The sequence below is a fragment of the Octopus bimaculoides genome, chromosome 3 (assembly GCF_046866305.1).
Source record: "Octopus bimaculoides isolate indiv1 chromosome 3, ASM4686630v1, whole genome shotgun sequence".
Taxonomy (NCBI): domain Eukaryota; kingdom Metazoa; phylum Mollusca; class Cephalopoda; order Octopoda; family Octopodidae; genus Octopus; species Octopus bimaculoides.
In genome coordinates this window covers 133,387,660-133,406,933 of record NC_142930.1, presented here as the reverse complement: position 1 = coordinate 133,406,933, position 19,274 = coordinate 133,387,660, and the positions used below count along the sequence as shown (strand labels likewise).

The 19,274-nt window shown below is 35.4% G+C and overlaps 1 protein-coding gene across 34 annotated transcripts in view; it reads right to left on the bottom strand.

The window, feature by feature from the left end:
• The window catches only part of LOC106877319 (tyrosine-protein kinase CSK), a 354,354-nt gene that overhangs the window by 100,903 nt on the left and 234,177 nt on the right, over window positions 1-19,274 (bottom strand). The window contains exon 1 of one of the 34 annotated variants that reach the window (XM_089349686.1): window positions 12,352-12,402. The exons of 30 other annotated variants lie outside the window; for them this stretch is intronic. Coding sequence is in view for 2 of the 4 variants with exons in the window: in XM_014926199.3 (XP_014781685.1) it covers window positions 12,212-12,262 (51 nt within the window). In the remaining 2 variants the exon portion in view is untranslated. Of the gene's footprint in view, window positions 1-12,211; window positions 12,403-19,274 lie in introns of those variants that run through there. 3 more of the 34 variants (XM_089349684.1, XM_014926199.3, XM_014926190.3) reach the window with 3 other exon arrangements.

The following is a 19,274-nucleotide window of genomic DNA, read 5'->3' as shown; positions in this document are numbered from 1 at the left end:
CTGGCGTACCAATAGGTGGTGGTACATGGGCCATATGTAAGGTAAACAGGATTATCTAATGTGTGTTATCAACTAAAAGGCTAAATAAATGAAACTTTGCTTCAGATATGGAATCCTGTTCCTCTGACATATTGACAAACATATGTTAGACTATACATTTATAGCAGAGTAATGTTGCTTTTATATCACAAATGAAACAAAAACTTTTTAAGTGGATGGTGAAGTAGGGTCTAATGGTATTTTCTTAATTTTCCTAAAATTTTGATTTCAACTAAGGTGATCTCCCTTGTTTGTTCTGAATGTTCAAAAGCCCTGAAGGAGCTTTCGATTATTAATTGCATGAATAGTCTCATTTAACTGAAGTTTTCCCACTAACTATATTACATATGTCAAACCCAACCTAATTTCTGCTTAGTATGCAGAATGCTACTCTGAGACATTGTTTCATTTGCAATATTATCTATTTTAAATACACACATACATATGTGTATGTTTATTTATTTCATCGATAGTTGGCATCTACTCAGAGTTTTTGCCCTGAGCTAGGCTATTCTTGAGTAAGCTGCTGACTTTTGGTAATAGACTTATCTAACCATTCTACTCAATGTATTGGGTTATATATTAGGTAAGGTTTGCACAATGCAGAATACAGTTTTAATATATTTTACAAATATATACATTTTTAATATATTTGATAATAATAAAGTAAAAGTGAAACAAAAATTTCGTTTCACTTTTACTTTATTTTATTCCATGATCAGAAATTCTATTTATATTGTCCTTTAATCTTACTTTCTTTTATTTGTTATATTAATTTACCCATATATTATTTAACCCATCATTCATGGTTGTTTACTATTACAATTATTGAATTGAAATATAAGTAATACTTTTAACGCATACATACACACACACATGTATACATACTCGCATAGTAAACATGTTTATATATTCTGTATACTCCGAAAGTATCCTAATGTAATCCTTATTGTCCTCTGAAAACCCTGATGAGTTTCCTTATAAGGTATTTAAAATGTGAAATTATATTTTTATATGTTTTGTAATTTTAATGTTGTTTGAGAAAATATATGTGTGTGTGTGTGTGGCACCTTGGGCAAGTGTCTTCTACTATAGCCTCGGGCTGACCAAAGCCTTGAGTGAATTTGGTAGACAGGAACTGAAAGAAGCTCATCATGTGTGTGCGTGTGTATATATATATATATATATATATATATATATATAAAAGTATACACACATACATATATTATCATCATCGTCGTTTAACGCTCGCTTTCCATGCTGGCATGGGTTGGACAGTTTGACTGAGGACTGGTAAGCCAGAAGGCTGCACCATGCTCCAATCCGATCTGGCAAAGTTTTTACAGCTGGATGCCCTTCGTCTTTATGTATGTATGTATGGGTGTGTGTGCATATGTGTTTGTCCCTCCAACATAGCTTGACAACTGATGCTAGTGTGTTTACATCTCTGTAACTTAGCAGTTCGGCAAAACAGACCGATAGAATAAGTACTAGGCTTACAAAGAATAAGTCCTGGTTGCTCTTAGAGGTGGTGCTCCAATGCGGCCACAGTCAAATGACTGAAACAAGTAAAAGAATAAAAGAATATATATATATATATATATATATATATATATATCATCATCATCATCATCATCATCGTTTAACGTCCGCTTTCCATGCTAGCATGGGTTGGACGATTTGATTGAAGACTGGTGAAACCGGATGGCAACACCAGGCTCCAATCTAATTTGGCAGAGTTTCTACAGCTGGATGCCCTTCCTAACGCCAACCACTCAGAGAGTGTAGTGGGTGCTTTTACGTGTCACCCGCACGAAAACGGCCACGCTCGAAATGGTGTCTTTTATGTGCCACCCGCACAAGACCCAGTCCAGGGGCACTGGCAACGATCTCGCTCGAAAACCCTACAAAGGCCAGTCAAGCGGTACTGGCAACGGTCACGCTCAAGATGGTACGTCTTGTGTGCCACCCACACAAGAGCCAGTCCAGGGGCACTGGCAACGATCTCACTTGGCTTGCCGGGTCTTCTCACGCACAGCACATTTCCAAAGGTCTCGGTCAGTAGTCATTGCCTCGGTGAGGCCCAATGTTCGAAGGTCTTGCCTCACCACCTCAGCCCAGGTCTTCCTGGGCCTACCTCTTCCACGGGTTCCCTCAACTGTTAGGGTGTGGCACTTTTTCACGCAGCTATCCTCATTCATTCTCACCACATGTCCAAACCAGCGCAATCGTCTCTCTTGCACACCACAACTGATGCTTCTTATGTTCAGCTTTTCTCTCAAGATACTTACACTCTGACGGGTATTCACATTGACATTACACATCCAGCGGAGCATACTGGCTTCATTCCTTGCAAGCTTACGCATGTCCTCAGCAATCACAGCCCATGTTTCACTTCCATGTAGCATGGCTGTTCATACACATGCGTCATACAGTCTGCCTTTTACTCTGAGTGAGAGTCCCTTTGTCGCCAGCAGAGGTAAGAGCTCTCTAAACTTTGCCCAGGCTATTCTTATTCTAGCAGCTACACTTTCAGCGCACCCACCCCCACTACTAACTTGGTCACCCAGATAGCGGAAGCTATCGACTACCTGTAGTTTTTCTCCCTGGAATGAGATAGAAGTTGTTTCCTGTTTGTTTACAGTGTTTATTGCACCTGAACATCTGCCACATACAAAAACTAACTTTGTAGTTAATCTGCCTTTGATATTGCTGCACCTCTTATGTGTCCATAGCTTGCACTGGGTACATCTTATAGAGTTACTACCTACTCCTTTTCTACATACTGAGCAGGGTCATCTACCTGAAGGGGTTTGTGTTTTATCTACCTTCCTACTTATTAGGATTTTGGTTCTTGCTAGGTTGACTCTAAGGCCCTTCGATTCTAGTCCTTGCTTCCACACCTGAAACTTCTCTAGTTCTGATAGTGACTCCGCAATTAGTGCAAGGTCATCAGCATAGAGGAGCTCCCAGGGGCAACCTGTCTTGAATTCCTCTGTGATCGCCTGGAGGACTATGATAAATAGGAGGAGGCTGAGGACGGAACCTTGGTGAACCCCTACCTCTACCCGGAATTCATTATTGTACTCATTTCCAACCCTCACCTTACTGGCAGCATCTCTGTACATGGCTCGCACAGCTCTCACTAACCATTCTTCTATCCCAAGTTTCCTCATTGACCACCAGATAAGGGATCGGGGGACCCTGTCAAAGGCTTTCTCCATGTCAACGAAGGCCAGGTAAAGAGGTTTATCCTCAGCTAGGTATTTCTCCTGCAGCTGTCTCACTAGAAATATGGCATCAGTGGTGCTTTTACCTGGTACGAACCCAAACTGCATCTCATCTAAATTGATTCGCTCCCTAATTAGTTGGGCTATGACCCTCTCCGTAACTTTCATAACCTGATCTAACAGCTTATCAAGATCAGAACTTAACTGCAGCTCTTGGTGCTCCATATCAGATACGCAATCGATGTGGTTGTCTTTTCAAAATATTTGTCTGGTTAAAAAGTCACATCAGACGCCATGACAGATCTATGGTGTAAGTACAAGACGTGGTCAAAATCTGTATAAGGAGTAGATAACCACTATACATATATATATATTACTTGACTGTGGGATAGTTCATTTTGCTTTGCAAGGGTAGAGGAAATTCAAATGGAATCACAGGCAGTGTTGAATAACCTTCAGAAAAGGGGTTTCCAGTGTTTTTGAGGCATGCAACATGCATAAGGATTAATTTGAAATGGATGGTACTTGAATATAAATACATTATTCACTTAAGTGCTGGTGTACTTTTTCCAGGCCTCGTCTAAGAAATTTCTGATAGTGTGTGTATGTGTGTGTGCATAGACATGGTTGTGTGGCAAGAAGTTTTTTTCCCAATGTTTCTAGATTCAGTCCTATTGTGTATGGTACTTTGTGCAAGTATCTCATACAATAGCCTCAGGCTGACCAAAGCTCTGTGAGTGGATAAGGTAGGCAGAAACTGAAGGCAGCGAGCTGGCAGAAACGTTAGTGCGCCGGGGCAAAATGCTTAGCAGTATTTCATCTGCCGCTACGTTCTGAGTTCAAATTCAGCCAAAGTCGACTTTGCCTTTCATCCTTTCGGGGTTGATTAAATAAGTGCCAGTTACGCATTGGGGTCGATGTAATCGACTTAATCTGTTTGTCTGTCCTTGTTTGTCCCCTCTGTGTGTGGCCCCTTGTGGGCAGTAAAGAAATAAGAAACTGAAAGCAGCTAGTTTTGTGTGTGTGTGTGTGTGTGTGTGTGTGTGTGTTACTGTTGTTGCCTTGACATCATGTAACAATTGTAAATGAGTGCCACTGTGAAAGTTGTGTCTTTTGTTTCCAATCTTCTGTGAAAACATTTCAGGTCCTGGGGAAATATTACCTTACTTGATAAGAGGTGAGGGTTGGCAACAGAGAAGGCATCCAGTTATAGAAAATCTGCCTCAACAGATATGTTTGTTCCATAAACATTAAGATGCTGATGATGATATATACATATATGTTTGAAAACATATTTTCTTCAATTAAAAATGAAGTATATTTTAAAAATCTTTAAAAAGAACAATTTAAGGAGATCCGCTTTCAAATGTTATGATGGTATCGACACACACACACACACACACAAACACACATATTCTTTTGTTGCAGTCATTTAAATTTGGCCATGCTGGAGCGCCACCTTTAGTCAAACAAATCAACCTCAGGACTTATTATTTGTAAGCCTAGTACTTATTCTATTGGTCTCTTTTGCTGAACCACTAAGTTATGGGGACGTAAACACAAACACATAAACATATACATATATATATATATACGATGGGCTTCTTTCAGTTTCCATCTATCAAATCCACTCACAAGGCTTTGGTTGGCCCGAGGCCATAGTAGAAGACACTTTCCCAAGGTGCCACACAGTGTGACTAAACCCAGAACCATGTAGTTAAGAAGCAAGCTTCTTACCACACACCCATGCCTGCTCCTATATATAATTATATATATATATATATATATATATATATATATATATATATATATATATGTGTGTGTGTGTGTGTGTGTGTGTGTGTATATATATATATATATATATACCGGAGTAAGCACATGAAATGTGCAACAAGGTGGAAAAAAGAGTACTCAAATACCAGAGGTAGAGTAATATGCTTTATTTAAAAGCAGCAGAAATATAATTTTAAAGAAACGTTACTCTGAGTTTCACGTTCCCGAACGGGAACCTGAAACTCAGAGTAACGTTTTTTTTGTTATATTTCTGCTGCTTTTAAATAAAGTATATATATATATATATGTATGTATGGGTGTGTATATGTATGTATACACACCCTTGTATATATATATATATATATATATATATATATTTATATATATATATGTGTGTGTGTGTGTGTGTGTGTGTGTGTGTGTGTGTGTGTGTGTGTGTGTATGTGTGTATAAAGTTCATTCTATGCATTGTGAGACTATTTTAGGAGTGCCTGTCATAACTGTCCTAGTTTATTGTAATTTTAACATATCATTACAATTGGCCTGCTTTGAACACAGCCTACTAAACATTGCCTGTTACAGTTGACTAGTTTACAGAATGCAACCAGGATATGAACACAATTTGGAAGTTTACTATGCAATAAATTTTGTCTTAAACTAAGCAAAAACATGACAGAAATTATAAAATGCTCCAGACTGCTTATGCATTAACTTATTTGAACCGAAATTTGTTTTTTGCTGACACAAGAGGCCAAGCAAAGCAAGTCCATCATGAAGCTCAGCAGGAAGGGCATCATCTACATCCACTGGGATTCCTCTGACTAGATAATCAACAAAGAGTACTTTGTGAAAGTTTTGAGGGAGTTCAGGAACAGATCTTCATTGCAAAAAGCCAGAGCTCTTCCACTTGGCCCAGTGGCAACTGTACCAGGACAATGCACCAATCCACAATTCTATCCTTGTAACCAATTACTTGACAGAAATGGGCATCGAAACTGTCCCTCGCCTTTCCTACAATCGAGACCTTGCTCTCTGTGACTTTTTTCCCCAACTGAAGGAGAAGTTGAAGAAAGTTAAGACAAGGGTTCAAGACACTTTCACTTTGGAGGACCTCCATGGGGTCTTCACAAAGTGGCTGGATATATGTATATATATATATATATATATATATATATATATAATGCAAGAGAGTTAGGGGTTGAGGATTCAACCCACTAAGGGATAGTACCTATCCAATATACTGCTGGGAGGGTACCCAATTATTGTTACACTAGTGTTATACCAAGTGTAATAAGTGGGTGTGGGTAAAAGGGGGGTTATTTTACCCTAAATTTATATAGCAATTAGAAAATGGAGGAGAATATGCGGTAGCCATTGACTTGCAGACAGTGTATTCCGTTGAATTAATTAATTTATTTTGTAACTAAAATGACAAAAACCACAATATACAAATGCTTATGACATACCATGTCATATTAACAATCAAGGTTACAAATATAAAGTACATTAAATTCCTAATGTACTTTATATTTGTAACCTTGATTGTTAATATAACATGGTATGTCATAAGCATTTGTATATTGTGGTTTTTGTCATTTTAGTTACAAAATAAACAAATTAATTCAACGGAATACACTGTCTGCAAGTCAATGGGTACCGCATATTCTCCTCCATTTTCTAATTGCTATATATATATATATCACTTAGGCATTGTGATACTAATAACCTGGTGTAGGGCCCAATATACATGTGACACAGAGCAAAGTGTAAGTTGAGTGTAGAGCAGTAACAAGAAAAGAGATGACAAAGGAATAAATGATTATGTACATATATATATATATATATATATATATATATATATATATATATATATATATATATATATATATATTAGTGAAACAGGTAGACTATCATAATATTCTATCCTTTAAAATATATTAAAAATATGTGAATTGTATGCATTTTCCTTCTTTTATTATATAGTTTTTCACTACAACTCACCATGTGGGAAAAATCTCTTCAACAAAATTCTTTTCTTCTACTATATATGTTTATGTATATATTATTTGATCCCTGCAAGCACATTAAATAATGATGATGTGTATATACAAAGTCTATGCAGAGAGCTTAATAATCGTATTTGAGACCAGAGAAATAATCTATATAAATATATATTTCAGTGGAATCAATTGTAAACAAATCAAATCATACATGTTTGTATTAAATGTGCATTTTTTTTTTTTTTCAGCCAGCTCTATATAGCTCCAATTGTATGATTTAAATTAGATATCTAAAATTCAAAAGTACTTTTGATGTTAGACTCTTATTTAACCCCAGAGAATATTCCTACAAAAGTAATGAAATTTAGTATTTGCTAGCAACACCTCGTGTTTTGCTTTACACCAGCTATGAGTGTATACAAACAAAGCTTATTCAAGCAAACAGCTCTCTTGCAGTGCTGACTGATGAAGTGAATAAACGTGCATCTAGTTTTACAAGTGTTTATGTTGCAGAAACATAATTATGTCTTGGGTGATAAAAACATTTATATATTTATTGTCTATGTGTGACTTGATTTCTGTTCAGTTCAGTTGATCTATAATTAATATTTTAGAAATAAAAAGAAGCAAAGGATGGGTGGGGCGGTGGAGTCGTTGCAAAAATATATTTGCATTTTGGTGGTAGGAGGGTGTTAACTTGTAGTTCTCATCCTGATCATTCCTTCACCCACCCACCAAATTTTCTGGATATGTCATTCATGAAATAGAAAATAACAATGAAATAATAATGTAAATATGATATAGATTTCATAAGTAAGTTGATCATTGTTGCTGCAGGTGTAACCTACATCAAAGAAAAAAAATGGAGACTATGTGTTGCGTGTGCATGTGTGTGGGTGCATATGTGTAGTGTGCTTGCTACAACATGAATCTCTATCTGTAAGCAAATGAATATCAGTTTCTGCAATGAATATTCAGCTGTCAGATCAAAAGACCTACCTACTTACAGAATTAGCATGTAAGTGGGTTTCACATATAAATGTATCCCTAATTTAAATCCTCAGGCAGAACCAGCATGACAGTGTGTGACAAGGGCAGGCCTTTAAATTACAGGTAGATATTCACATGGCTTGGCTCAACCTGAGATCAAGCTAACTTAACATTTGTCCAGCATGATAACGGGCAGCAGGATCACGCCTGGGAGCTCAAGGTACTGAACTGAACATTTTGACCATTCATCAATAATGCACACACACAAACACACATATATAAACACATAAATACATATGCACACACATACACATGTATAAACACATATATATATAAGTGTATACACAATGCAATAAATTTCAGAACATTAAGCTGACATTACAAATGACAGAGTCATTGATACTTTAATCGTAATAAAACATGTTCCAACCCTTTCAGCTGGAGGAAAAGTTTTAAAAATAACTTGCAGATGAATAGACAGACACATCATTTACTGACTAACTCACTATATTATTTATTTTAGACTAACTCAACAAGTTTTGGTGGGGTGCAGCAGGGACCAATCACCATCATCATCCTTGCTAACATCATTGGGTTGATGTTCTGTTCTGCATGGTGATGATGATGATGATGATGATAAAAAGAGCATGAGTTTTCTTCTTTATACATTTAATTTCATTATTCACTATGCTACCACTATTCAAAAAAAAAAAAAATCTAAACATATTTACTCATCATTACCATTATGTTTTAATATGTACAAAGATGGGCATGATGATAATGATGATGAAATAACTGATTGCTCTACTGGTGCTTTCACGCTCCAAAGTTAATAATTTAGTCACTGTACATTGTTACTGTAGTGTAGTGTTTGTTTCAAAGAGCTACAAAAACCTAGAGAATGATAAACACAACCTAACTATTGAGTCACTCACCAGCAGCATTAACTGCTGTTTCTTTTAGATGCCCAACTCACTAAGAATTCAAAAGGAAGGAGGGGGTGGGTAAAGTGATGTGGAGGGAGTGAACATAATTATAATTCACATAAAATATAAAAAATAAATAAGTACAAACTAAATATTTTCTACAAAAACAAACATCATAAAGACATTTGTAATCACAAGCTTATTTTGTTTTCCTTTTTGCTCTTTTTTTTAAGTCCCAAATTTTCACCACATGCTCATGAACTATTAAAATACAAAGCATTCTTAGTATTTTCCAAGAATTAGAATGTTGTATATTACATTTTTTATTATTTTTTTTCTTTTCTTTTTCAGATGAAATATTTATGTAATATTTAGTCTGTAGATTTTCATATTCCGAAGATATATAGAGAGATGGTAGCATAGCTGTGAATCCTGCAACAGAGAAAAACATCTTCACTGGCTAAGGTGACAGTCTATTGCAGGTAACTTTCCTCAGAAGAGACTTGTACCCATCTTTCTTAGTTGCAAGAACCAAAGCAAAATAGAATTGAATTTAATGTCTCTGACAAAAACATAACACCCTCAGTGAATCTGAACTCATAAAAACTTGAGCTGCCAATCCAGTCCCTAACCAACACAGCCATTTTGACTTATGCATATGTCTATATGTACTATAATATATACATGTATGCAGTGTGGGGGTGTCGGGGGATGAGTGAGGAGGGGGATGGGTAGTTCCTATGCTGTGTGTTGTGAGAGAAAAAACATGGGTAGGATGTTGCTAGCCCTTTATTACATCTGTTACACGCTTCAATATTTGGTAATTAATGATGACATACTATAAATACAATCCATAGACGCAACTTATGACGAAAGCTAGATACCACCTTGAACAGAGACAAGCTCGTTATGTTACATTACAGCCCTTCTCAGACTACATAGAACCCTTAGGGATCCTGCAATAGTGGGGGTTCAATGTGATTACTAATAAGAGCCACAACCTGAATGGAAAATGTATTATGCACTGAGTGCATCATTACCACTTATACATATATAGGTGTACGTGTGTGTGTGTGTGTGTGTGTGTGTGTGTGTGTATATATATATATATATATATATAAAAAAATGAGAATGTGTGTCTGTCTGTCTGTCTGTCTGTGTGAATCCCTAAAACTCGAGAACTACGCAACCAATTTCATTCAAATTTTACACAAGCCTTACTTAGGGTTCCAGTTGTGTTTTAGTCAAAAAAAATTATTAACTTCTTGCAGAGTTCGAGCACACGGCAACATAATATCTCCTCCACTATTTAAGTATTACGTGTCAAAAGTGAAACAAAAACACTCATGTCAAATACTTTCACTTTAAAAATGAAACTATTCCACTAACTGAAACAATCACATTTCGATACTGTAGTGACAGATACTTTCACAGAGAGAGAAAGAGAGAGACAGAAAGAGAGAGACAGAAAGAGAGAGACAGAAAGAGAGAGAGAGAGAGATGTGTATGTATACATATACATGTATATGTACACCATTTCGATACTGTAATGACAGATACTTTCAGAGAGAGAGAGAGAGAGAGATGTATATGTATACATATAGATGTACACGTATATGTATATATATATAGATCTATACATACATGTATATGTATATGTATACATATGTGTAGATGTATATATATATATATATATATATATATATATATATATATATATAGATGTACATGTCTGTAGCTGGTCTTCTCTTGGAAGAGCCCTGCTTCTCACATGGACAACTGTATGTTGGCTGCTCAAGAGTGGGCAGCAACAAAAAAACCTATTTGTATATGCTCCGCAAGGGAAAACAAGGAACATAGTTTACAATGAGGTGTTAATAATCACAACAGCAAGAAAGTATGTACATGATCACCTTCTTTTACGAAACTTCATTGACTTTCATATATTTATATTGATATACATATATATACGTGCATTTGGGTGCCTGTGTGTATATACATCTCTATATATAAAGATGATGCATAGTCTAGACGGCGTTTTTAGATTTCATTATTCTCTTTAACCCGGGCAACGCCGGGTATTTCTGCTAGTATATATATATATATATATATATATATATATATATATATATATATATATGCATATAAAGATCTAGTGATCAAGGTGTAGGAAGAAAGTTAACTTCAAGCAAACCATAGCAAATATTAAAAAAAACAGCTTTCAGGGACAATAGTGGTTTGTCGAGACAGAAGGTTGTGGATTTTTTTCATATCTAAGTAAAATAAATTGAAAAAAGTTCTTTTTTATATTTCACGGTAGGCGACCAGGGTTGACGAGTGTGTGAATAAGAATACAGGAGTTAAAGAATAGCGTAAGATAAGAACTGGGCTACATATGTTTCATAGCGAGCGGAATATCAGAAGTGGTAAATATCCAAGCAAGGTGAATATCAAAGGCTACTCTTCAGGCCAAGGATATCTTGATTAAATGAAAGTTAATATTGGCGCAAGGATATTCCATGTGTTAACATGTACCTCCTTGTGACAATGTAAATTTTCATTTAATCAAGATATCCTTGGCCTGAAGAGAAGCCTCACTTGGATATTTACCACTTCTGAGGTTCCGCTCTTGTATGTATGTATGTGTGTGTGTGTGTGTGTGTATGTATATATATATATATATATAAGCTGTAATTTTTGTATAATTATGTATTGTTAATATAACAATACATAAAGACGGGCTAGAGTTGAAGTGCTCAGCATGAGCTAGAATTCATCTCATAGTAAAAATAGATACATAAGGGTGGAAAACCACACGAACAATACCATATGTCCAACGCAAGATATAATATGTGTGTGTGTGTGTTCAATTCCTTCAAGAATCAATAAATAAATTTATAGTTTTCAGTCTCTAAAGTGTCTAAAAGGTACGGTAAAAAGACAGGCAAATACAACAATAAAAACTTTAGAAATATCATGAAAGTTCAAAATATTTATAAAAATGCATAATTTCCAAGTTGTATAAAAATATGACAATTTAAGTTAAAACATTACGATATATAAACGTACATGTTGATATAACATATAATGGGTAAATATATACGGTATGATGAAGTTATAAATTTACATGTATTATATTAAAAACGTGTACATTAGGACAGAAAATGTATATATACTATATCAGAGTGAGGAAGAAGAGAAAAAAAAACAACCTATTATAGAAAAGTTAAGTTAAAAGTATACATCTACGGACCGTTTTTGAGATGTGTCTATTAATATGGTGTTGTATAGACACTCCCTTCATCAGGGTGTTTGTTGTACATAAAGAAGAAGGAATAAAAATATAGAAAACGTAAAAAGCTTAGAGTGACATAATACAATATGTTAACATACAAGTAAAAAACAACTGAACTCAACACCTTACATCACGGCTCTTATTTCTCAATTGCGGATATAGTATATATACATTTCCTGTCCTAATGTACACGTTTTTAATATAATACATGTAAATTTATAACTTCATCATACCGTATATATTTACCCATTATATGTTATATCATAATGTATGTTTATATATCGTAATGTTTTAACTTAAATTGTCATATTTTTATACAACTTGGAAATTATGCATTTTTATAAATATTTTGAACTTTCATGATATTTCTAAAGTTTTTATCATTGTATTTGCCTGTCTTTTTACCGTACCTTTTAGACACTTTAGAGACTGAAAACTATAAATTTATTTATTGATTCTTGGAGGAATTGAACACACACACACACATTATATCTTGCGTTGGACATATGGTATTGTTCGTGTGGTTTTCCACCCTTATGTATCTATTTTTACTACAAGATGTGTATATATACATATATATATATATATATATATATATATATATATATATATATATATATATATATATATTACACACACACACACATATATATATATATTTATATACATATATATATAATATATACTAATATATACTTTTGTTATTTACACCACCTGTCCTCGTCTGTTGTTGTTATTTGTATATTCTCCCATATATATATATATATATATATATATATATATATATACACACACACACACACATATATATATATATACATACACCATACACCACAGGTGAATCGTTGGAGATTTTCTTCCTCCGTCTTCCCTTCTATTGGACTTTCCTCTGTTTCCAAAGAAGAGCGTCTGCTCAAAACTTTAAACCAACTTCCTTTCCTTCCCTGAGTGTCTGCCAATACTTTACATGTACCATGTCCTTGTGTTGTTGCTTTTTTTGTGTTTGTTCTTTTTTGGATTTACTATATATGTGTGTGTATATATATATATATATATATATATATATATATATATGGATATATATACATGAACACTACCAGGACTAGAGAAAAAGTTTCAGGTGTGGAAATACTCTCTCAAAGCACACACAGGGACCAAAGAAGTCAAAAGCTGCCTGTGGGACTTGAGCTCAGATCTCCAGGCGTTCTTCCATTGGACCAAAGCAATCATTTAAATTTCTCTATCCAGTTTAGTAACTTTATTCTTACCAGCAAGAATTGTAATTCATGTCATAAGAACTTCATAAAGCTTCAAGAGAATGTGAGATTGTTTTTTTTTGAAATAGTATATAGACACATAGCTCTAAATAATATAAAGTAAAATGGATAGAAAAATTTGAAGGTTTGTTTTGGCCCGATGGCAGACCACCTATCAAATTTACAGAAGATGTGGGTTCAAGTCTCAGAGGCAGCCTTCAACTTTTTTTTTATCTAAAAGGGTTTTTCACTCCAATATTTACATACTATTGCTTATAGCTTCATGTGTGTACTTTGAGATATATTATTACTAAAAACAATTTGTGTGTGTGTAAGAGTATGAAAAAACAGATGTGATACAATCATCACTCTTGTGTTAACATCCATTTTTCCATGCTTGTATGGGTCGGACAAAATTTGCTGGGGCAGATGATATTTCCTTGGCTTGGAGACAGATGAGGATAGGTAACAGAAATGGAGCATTCAACCACATAACATCTGCTTCAATGAATTTCATTTGATCCAAGCAAGCATAGAAAAGTGGATGCTAAAATGAAAAATATGATGATGATGATAATATGTGTGGGAGTATACATGTGTAGGCATATATGTGATGGCTGTAAACAAGCATCACTGTCATACAAGAGGTGTTGTTCATTTCCAGCTTTCCATGAAAAACATCTGATCATGGGAAAAATATCACCTTGCTTGGAAACAAGTAAGGGTCGGTGACTGGAAAAGCATTCAGCTGTAGAAAATCTACCTCAACAATTTCCTCCTGATCCATGTAAACATGGCATGGTTAACGTGAAAAGGTGATGATGGTGATGACATATCTTACCATTAGTTGTTTCAGTTATTAGACTGGGGCACTTGCCTTGGAGAATTTTTAGTTGAATGAATTGACCCCAGTACTTATATTAAACCAGATACTTATCCTGTCAGTCTCTTTTGCCAAACCGCTAAGTTATGGGGACATAAACACACCAACACCAGTTGTCAAGTGGTGATGGCGATGGGCAAACACACACACAAGCTTCTTTCAGTTTCTTATTTCTTTATTGCCCATAAGGGGCTAAACATAGAGGGGACAAACAAGGAGAGACAAACGGATTAAGTCGATTACATCGATTCCAGTGCGTAACTGGTACTTAATTTATCGACCCCAAAAGGATGAAAGGCAAAGTTGACCTTGGCGGAATTTGAACTCAGAACGTAGCAGCAGACAAAATACCGCTAAGCATTTCGCCCGGCGTGCTAACATTTCTGCCAATTCGCCGCCTTTCAGCTTCTTTCAGTTTCTACCTACCAAATCCACTCACAAGGTTTTGCTTGGCCCAAGGCTATAACAGAAGACACTTGCCCAAGGTGCCACACAGTGGGACTGAACCTGGAACCATGTGGTTGGGAAGCAAGCTTCTTACTACACAGCTATGTTTACACTCGCAAAACTTGAAGGAAAACCATCATTCTTATAAGAAGAATTTTGATGAAATTGAAAGATGTCTACCATAAAAAATTAAAACTAGGCTGATGAAATTGTTTAAATAGTATTATTTTATTTAGTAACAAGGCTAAGTGGCTACTGAATAGAATTGACCCTTAGAAAATAGCGGAACAAAATTAAAATAATCTTGTGCATTGAGAATGGTTTGCTATTGTTTCTACCAAGTTTATTTCTTTAAATGATATTTTAAACTGGAAAGATAAACAACATAGCTTGGAGAGACTGGAAGGTGGAGGAGAGAGAGAAAGAGCTCTTAGAATATTATCACTTTTTGCTTATGAGGCCGATGAAAAAAAAAGTGAGGGGGAGGAGAGATGGATAAGAGGGAAAAGAGAGGGAGAATGATGACTGAATAAAGGCATATACACACATGTATACAGTATATATGTAAACATATAAATTATATATATATGGAATAAAGGGAAAGAAAAGATAATTAGAGAGAAGGAGACAGAGGTGCAGAGATGAGAAAAAGAAGAGGAATAGTTGGAGAGAGAAAAAGACAGATATAAAGACTATGAGAGAGAAAGACAGAGGACAAGAAATTTCTTAAAATATATTCAAACTTTACTGTATTATTATCAGACATGTGAGGTGTTGTGTGGTTGAGTTCTCAGGCGTTTTTTTGTTTAATGTTTTATCATGAGGTGTAGTGGTGTAGCAGGGGAGTAGGGGAGAGAACAAGGGAACATTGATAGCAGTGTGGGTGAGTTCTGGGTGGGGATAGCAGAAGAGAACAACAACAACAACAATTACTACTACTAGCAACAACGATGATGATGATGATGATGATGACGACGACGACCACGGTGATGGTAGAGGCATTACATTTAAAGATATAAAATCTGGTCCGCCTCTCATTTTGAAATTGTTTTTTAATTGCAAAAAAATTATTTCCTTGATAAAAATTAAGCATTGTTGCCGTCATAAAGAAAAAGAAATGAGAGAGAGAGAGAGAGAAAGACAGAGAGACAGACAGACAGAGAAAGGAATGGTAGGTGGTTGGGTAATCACTTTTCTTTTTCAACTCAATGTCACTAGAACGGATGTAGAAGGAAATCGTTGACTACACCCCTTTAATAAAGACAGTTAAGTGTCATGTTTGTTGCTGTCATCATCATCATAACCACAATTTCATTCTCCTCTTCCCATTCCTCTCCACTTCTCATTTACCCCTTCCTTTTTTCCTTCCCATTGAAAATAAGCATAACCTGAGAAATCACCCAATTATTTGTTTGAATCTCAAATACGTCAAACTTTCCAGTGGCTTAATGCAGTGATTCCCAACCGGTTTCATGCAAGACAATTTTTCCAAGGACTGAGGGATCACGCACATAACAAAACAAGTACACAATACATAATTCAATTATTACATATATATAGGCACAGGAGTGGCTGTGTGGTAAGTAGCTTGCTTACCAACCACATGGTTCTGGGTTCAGTCCCACTGCGTGGCACCTTGGGCAAGTGTCTTCTACTATAGCCTCGGGCCGACCAAAGCCTTGTGAGTGGATTTGGTAGACAGAAACTGAAAGAAACCCGTCATATATATGTATATATATCTGTATGTGTGTGTGTCTGCTTGTCCCCCCCAACATCGCTTGACAACCGATGCTGGTGTGTTTACGTCCCCGTAACTTAACGATAGAATAAGTACTAGGCTTCCAAAGAATAAGTCCTGGGGTCGATTTTCTTGACTAAAGGCGGTGCTCCAGCATGGCCACAGTCAAATGACTGAAACAAGTAAAAGAGTAAAAGAATGCAAAAACACCCAGCAGATTGTGATAGTCAATAAAACAGAAATAAACTTCATTCTTTCTGTGCAGTCCAGGACAAAATTACCAACGTCTCAATGATTGGGAACCCCTGGTTAAGGAGTCTAAAACAGATACGGCTAACATTTGACACTTAAAATAATAATCCTTTTTTATTTTTTGCACAAGGTCAGCAACTGGTTCTAAGTTTATTGACCCCCAAAAGGATGAAAGGTAAAGTCAACCTCAACAGAATTTGAACTCCGACAGACAAAATGCCATTAAGCATTTTGTCCAGTGTTGCTAACAATTCTGTCAGCTCATCAATAATAATAATAATAATAATAATAATAATAATAATAATAATAATAATAATAGTAATAATATGGAAAATGAATTAAAGGTGAAGATAGTGCCAATTATTGTTTGGTCCTTAGGGACAGTATCAGAAGGCATCAAGAGGAATATAAAGGAAATCAGAATAGAGTGCCCAGTAGAACTGTTACAAAAGGTTTGTCTCCTTGCCACGGCCAGAATAATGAGGAAAGTATTAGATAGTTGAAAAGAACAATGGCATGGCACCGTAGGCTGCAGGCAGCAAGACTGCTATGCATGCAAGTCTCCAGGAATTCCAACAAAACCTAAGATAAAAAGAAATAATAAAAATAATAATAACTGCAGCGTGGAAGATGTTCATAAGCCAGTTAAGAACACACAAAAAACCGTTAGTTCACTTCATTTAAACTTAATTTAAAATTAAATTAAATTAAAATGAAATTAAATTTAAATGTTGAAGTGAATCTAATGTTTTTTTGTGTGTTCTTAAATTGCTTATAAACACCTTCCAAGCTGCTATTGTTTTTGCTTCAGCACACAATCTCAGATCAAGTCACTTGCTATGCAAGCACATCTCCATCATCATCATCCTCATCAAAATAATAATAATAATAATAATAATAATAATAATAATAATAATAATGGTGTCAAATTTTGCCATAAGGGCTGCCATTTTGGAGGAAGGGATGTGACGATTACATCAACCCCAGTTTTTTCACCGGTTCTTAATTTATTGACCCCGGAAGAATGAAAGGCACAGCTGACCTCGGCATAAGTTGAACTTAGAACACAGTGATAAATGAAATACTGCTAAGCATTTTGCCAGGCGCGCTAATGGTTCTGCCAGCTCACCACTTTGAATAATAATAATAATACTTTCTACTATAAGCACAAGGCCAGGAATTTGAGGGGTAGGGGATAGTTGACCACACTGACCCCAGTACTTTGATTGTACTTAATTTATCAACCCAGAAAGGATGAAAGGCAAAGTCGACCTTGGCAGAATTTGAATTCAGTATGTAGCAACAGATGAAATTCCGCTAAATATTTCGTCCAGCATGCTAATGATTCTGCCAGCTCGCTACCTTGAATAATAATAATAATAATAACTGCCCTGATGCAGTACCAGGCAGTGGCTCTCATGACTTCTGATCTTAACTAATTGGAAGTGTTATCATGTACATTGTTTTGTCTTGGGTTACAGCAAATATTCTGCTCAATACCACAAATTTGCTTGTCATGCTTGACCATAAAATCTACCAATTCACATCATGAATTGGTAGATTTTTTATTTTTAAAATTTTTTTTTACAATAACAAAATTGACAGAATTTATTGATTTTTTAAAAAAATTAGCATAAAAACAACAAATCTGAGGTATAAATGGCTAAATCGACAACAAAGCACAGGTGTATATTAGTATGTATGTGTATATGTATGTGTGTGTGCGCATATGCATATATATGTTTGTGTTCATCCCATCTCCTACTTGACAACCGGTGTTGGTTTGTTTACATCCCAGTAACTTAGCAGTTACTGAGACCAATAGAATAAGTACCAGACTAAAAAAAAAAAAGTAAAAGGAAAAACACAATATTTGAGCTGACGAAGATGTGTCTATGCAGTCGCTTGACCTGCCAGAAACAGTAGCTAAATCACTAGTTATGGCCATCTTAACAAAAAACAAAAAAAAAACAAAAAAAAAACACAATGGATAATGTAGTCCAAGATAAACTATGTAAAACGAAAATAGGATGGCCAAAGTTGAAATACCTTTAATCACAGAGTCTGCTTGATCAGAGTTGAATTGAGATTAAAACTGGAACAAGACAAATATTGAAACCAAAATTTAAAATAACAGAGCGATATCTATTCCGCCACCCTACTCCATCACCACATTTCTCTTTAACACATAAATCTTGGTATTCTAATGGCACACCGTGAAATAATTTGATGCTACCCAGCTCCTCCATCATTCTCTATCGCTATGTCAAACATGCCAACCACAAGAATGAATGAATGCATTTATTTCATTCTCTTCACCACGAAGGAATGTTATTACTCCTTCACTCTCCTTTATACCCATACATGTGAAATATTAATTCAAGATAATACTTGTTCTGTTGACAATAAAATCTGGCTGTGAATCCAACATAAGTTTGCAAAACA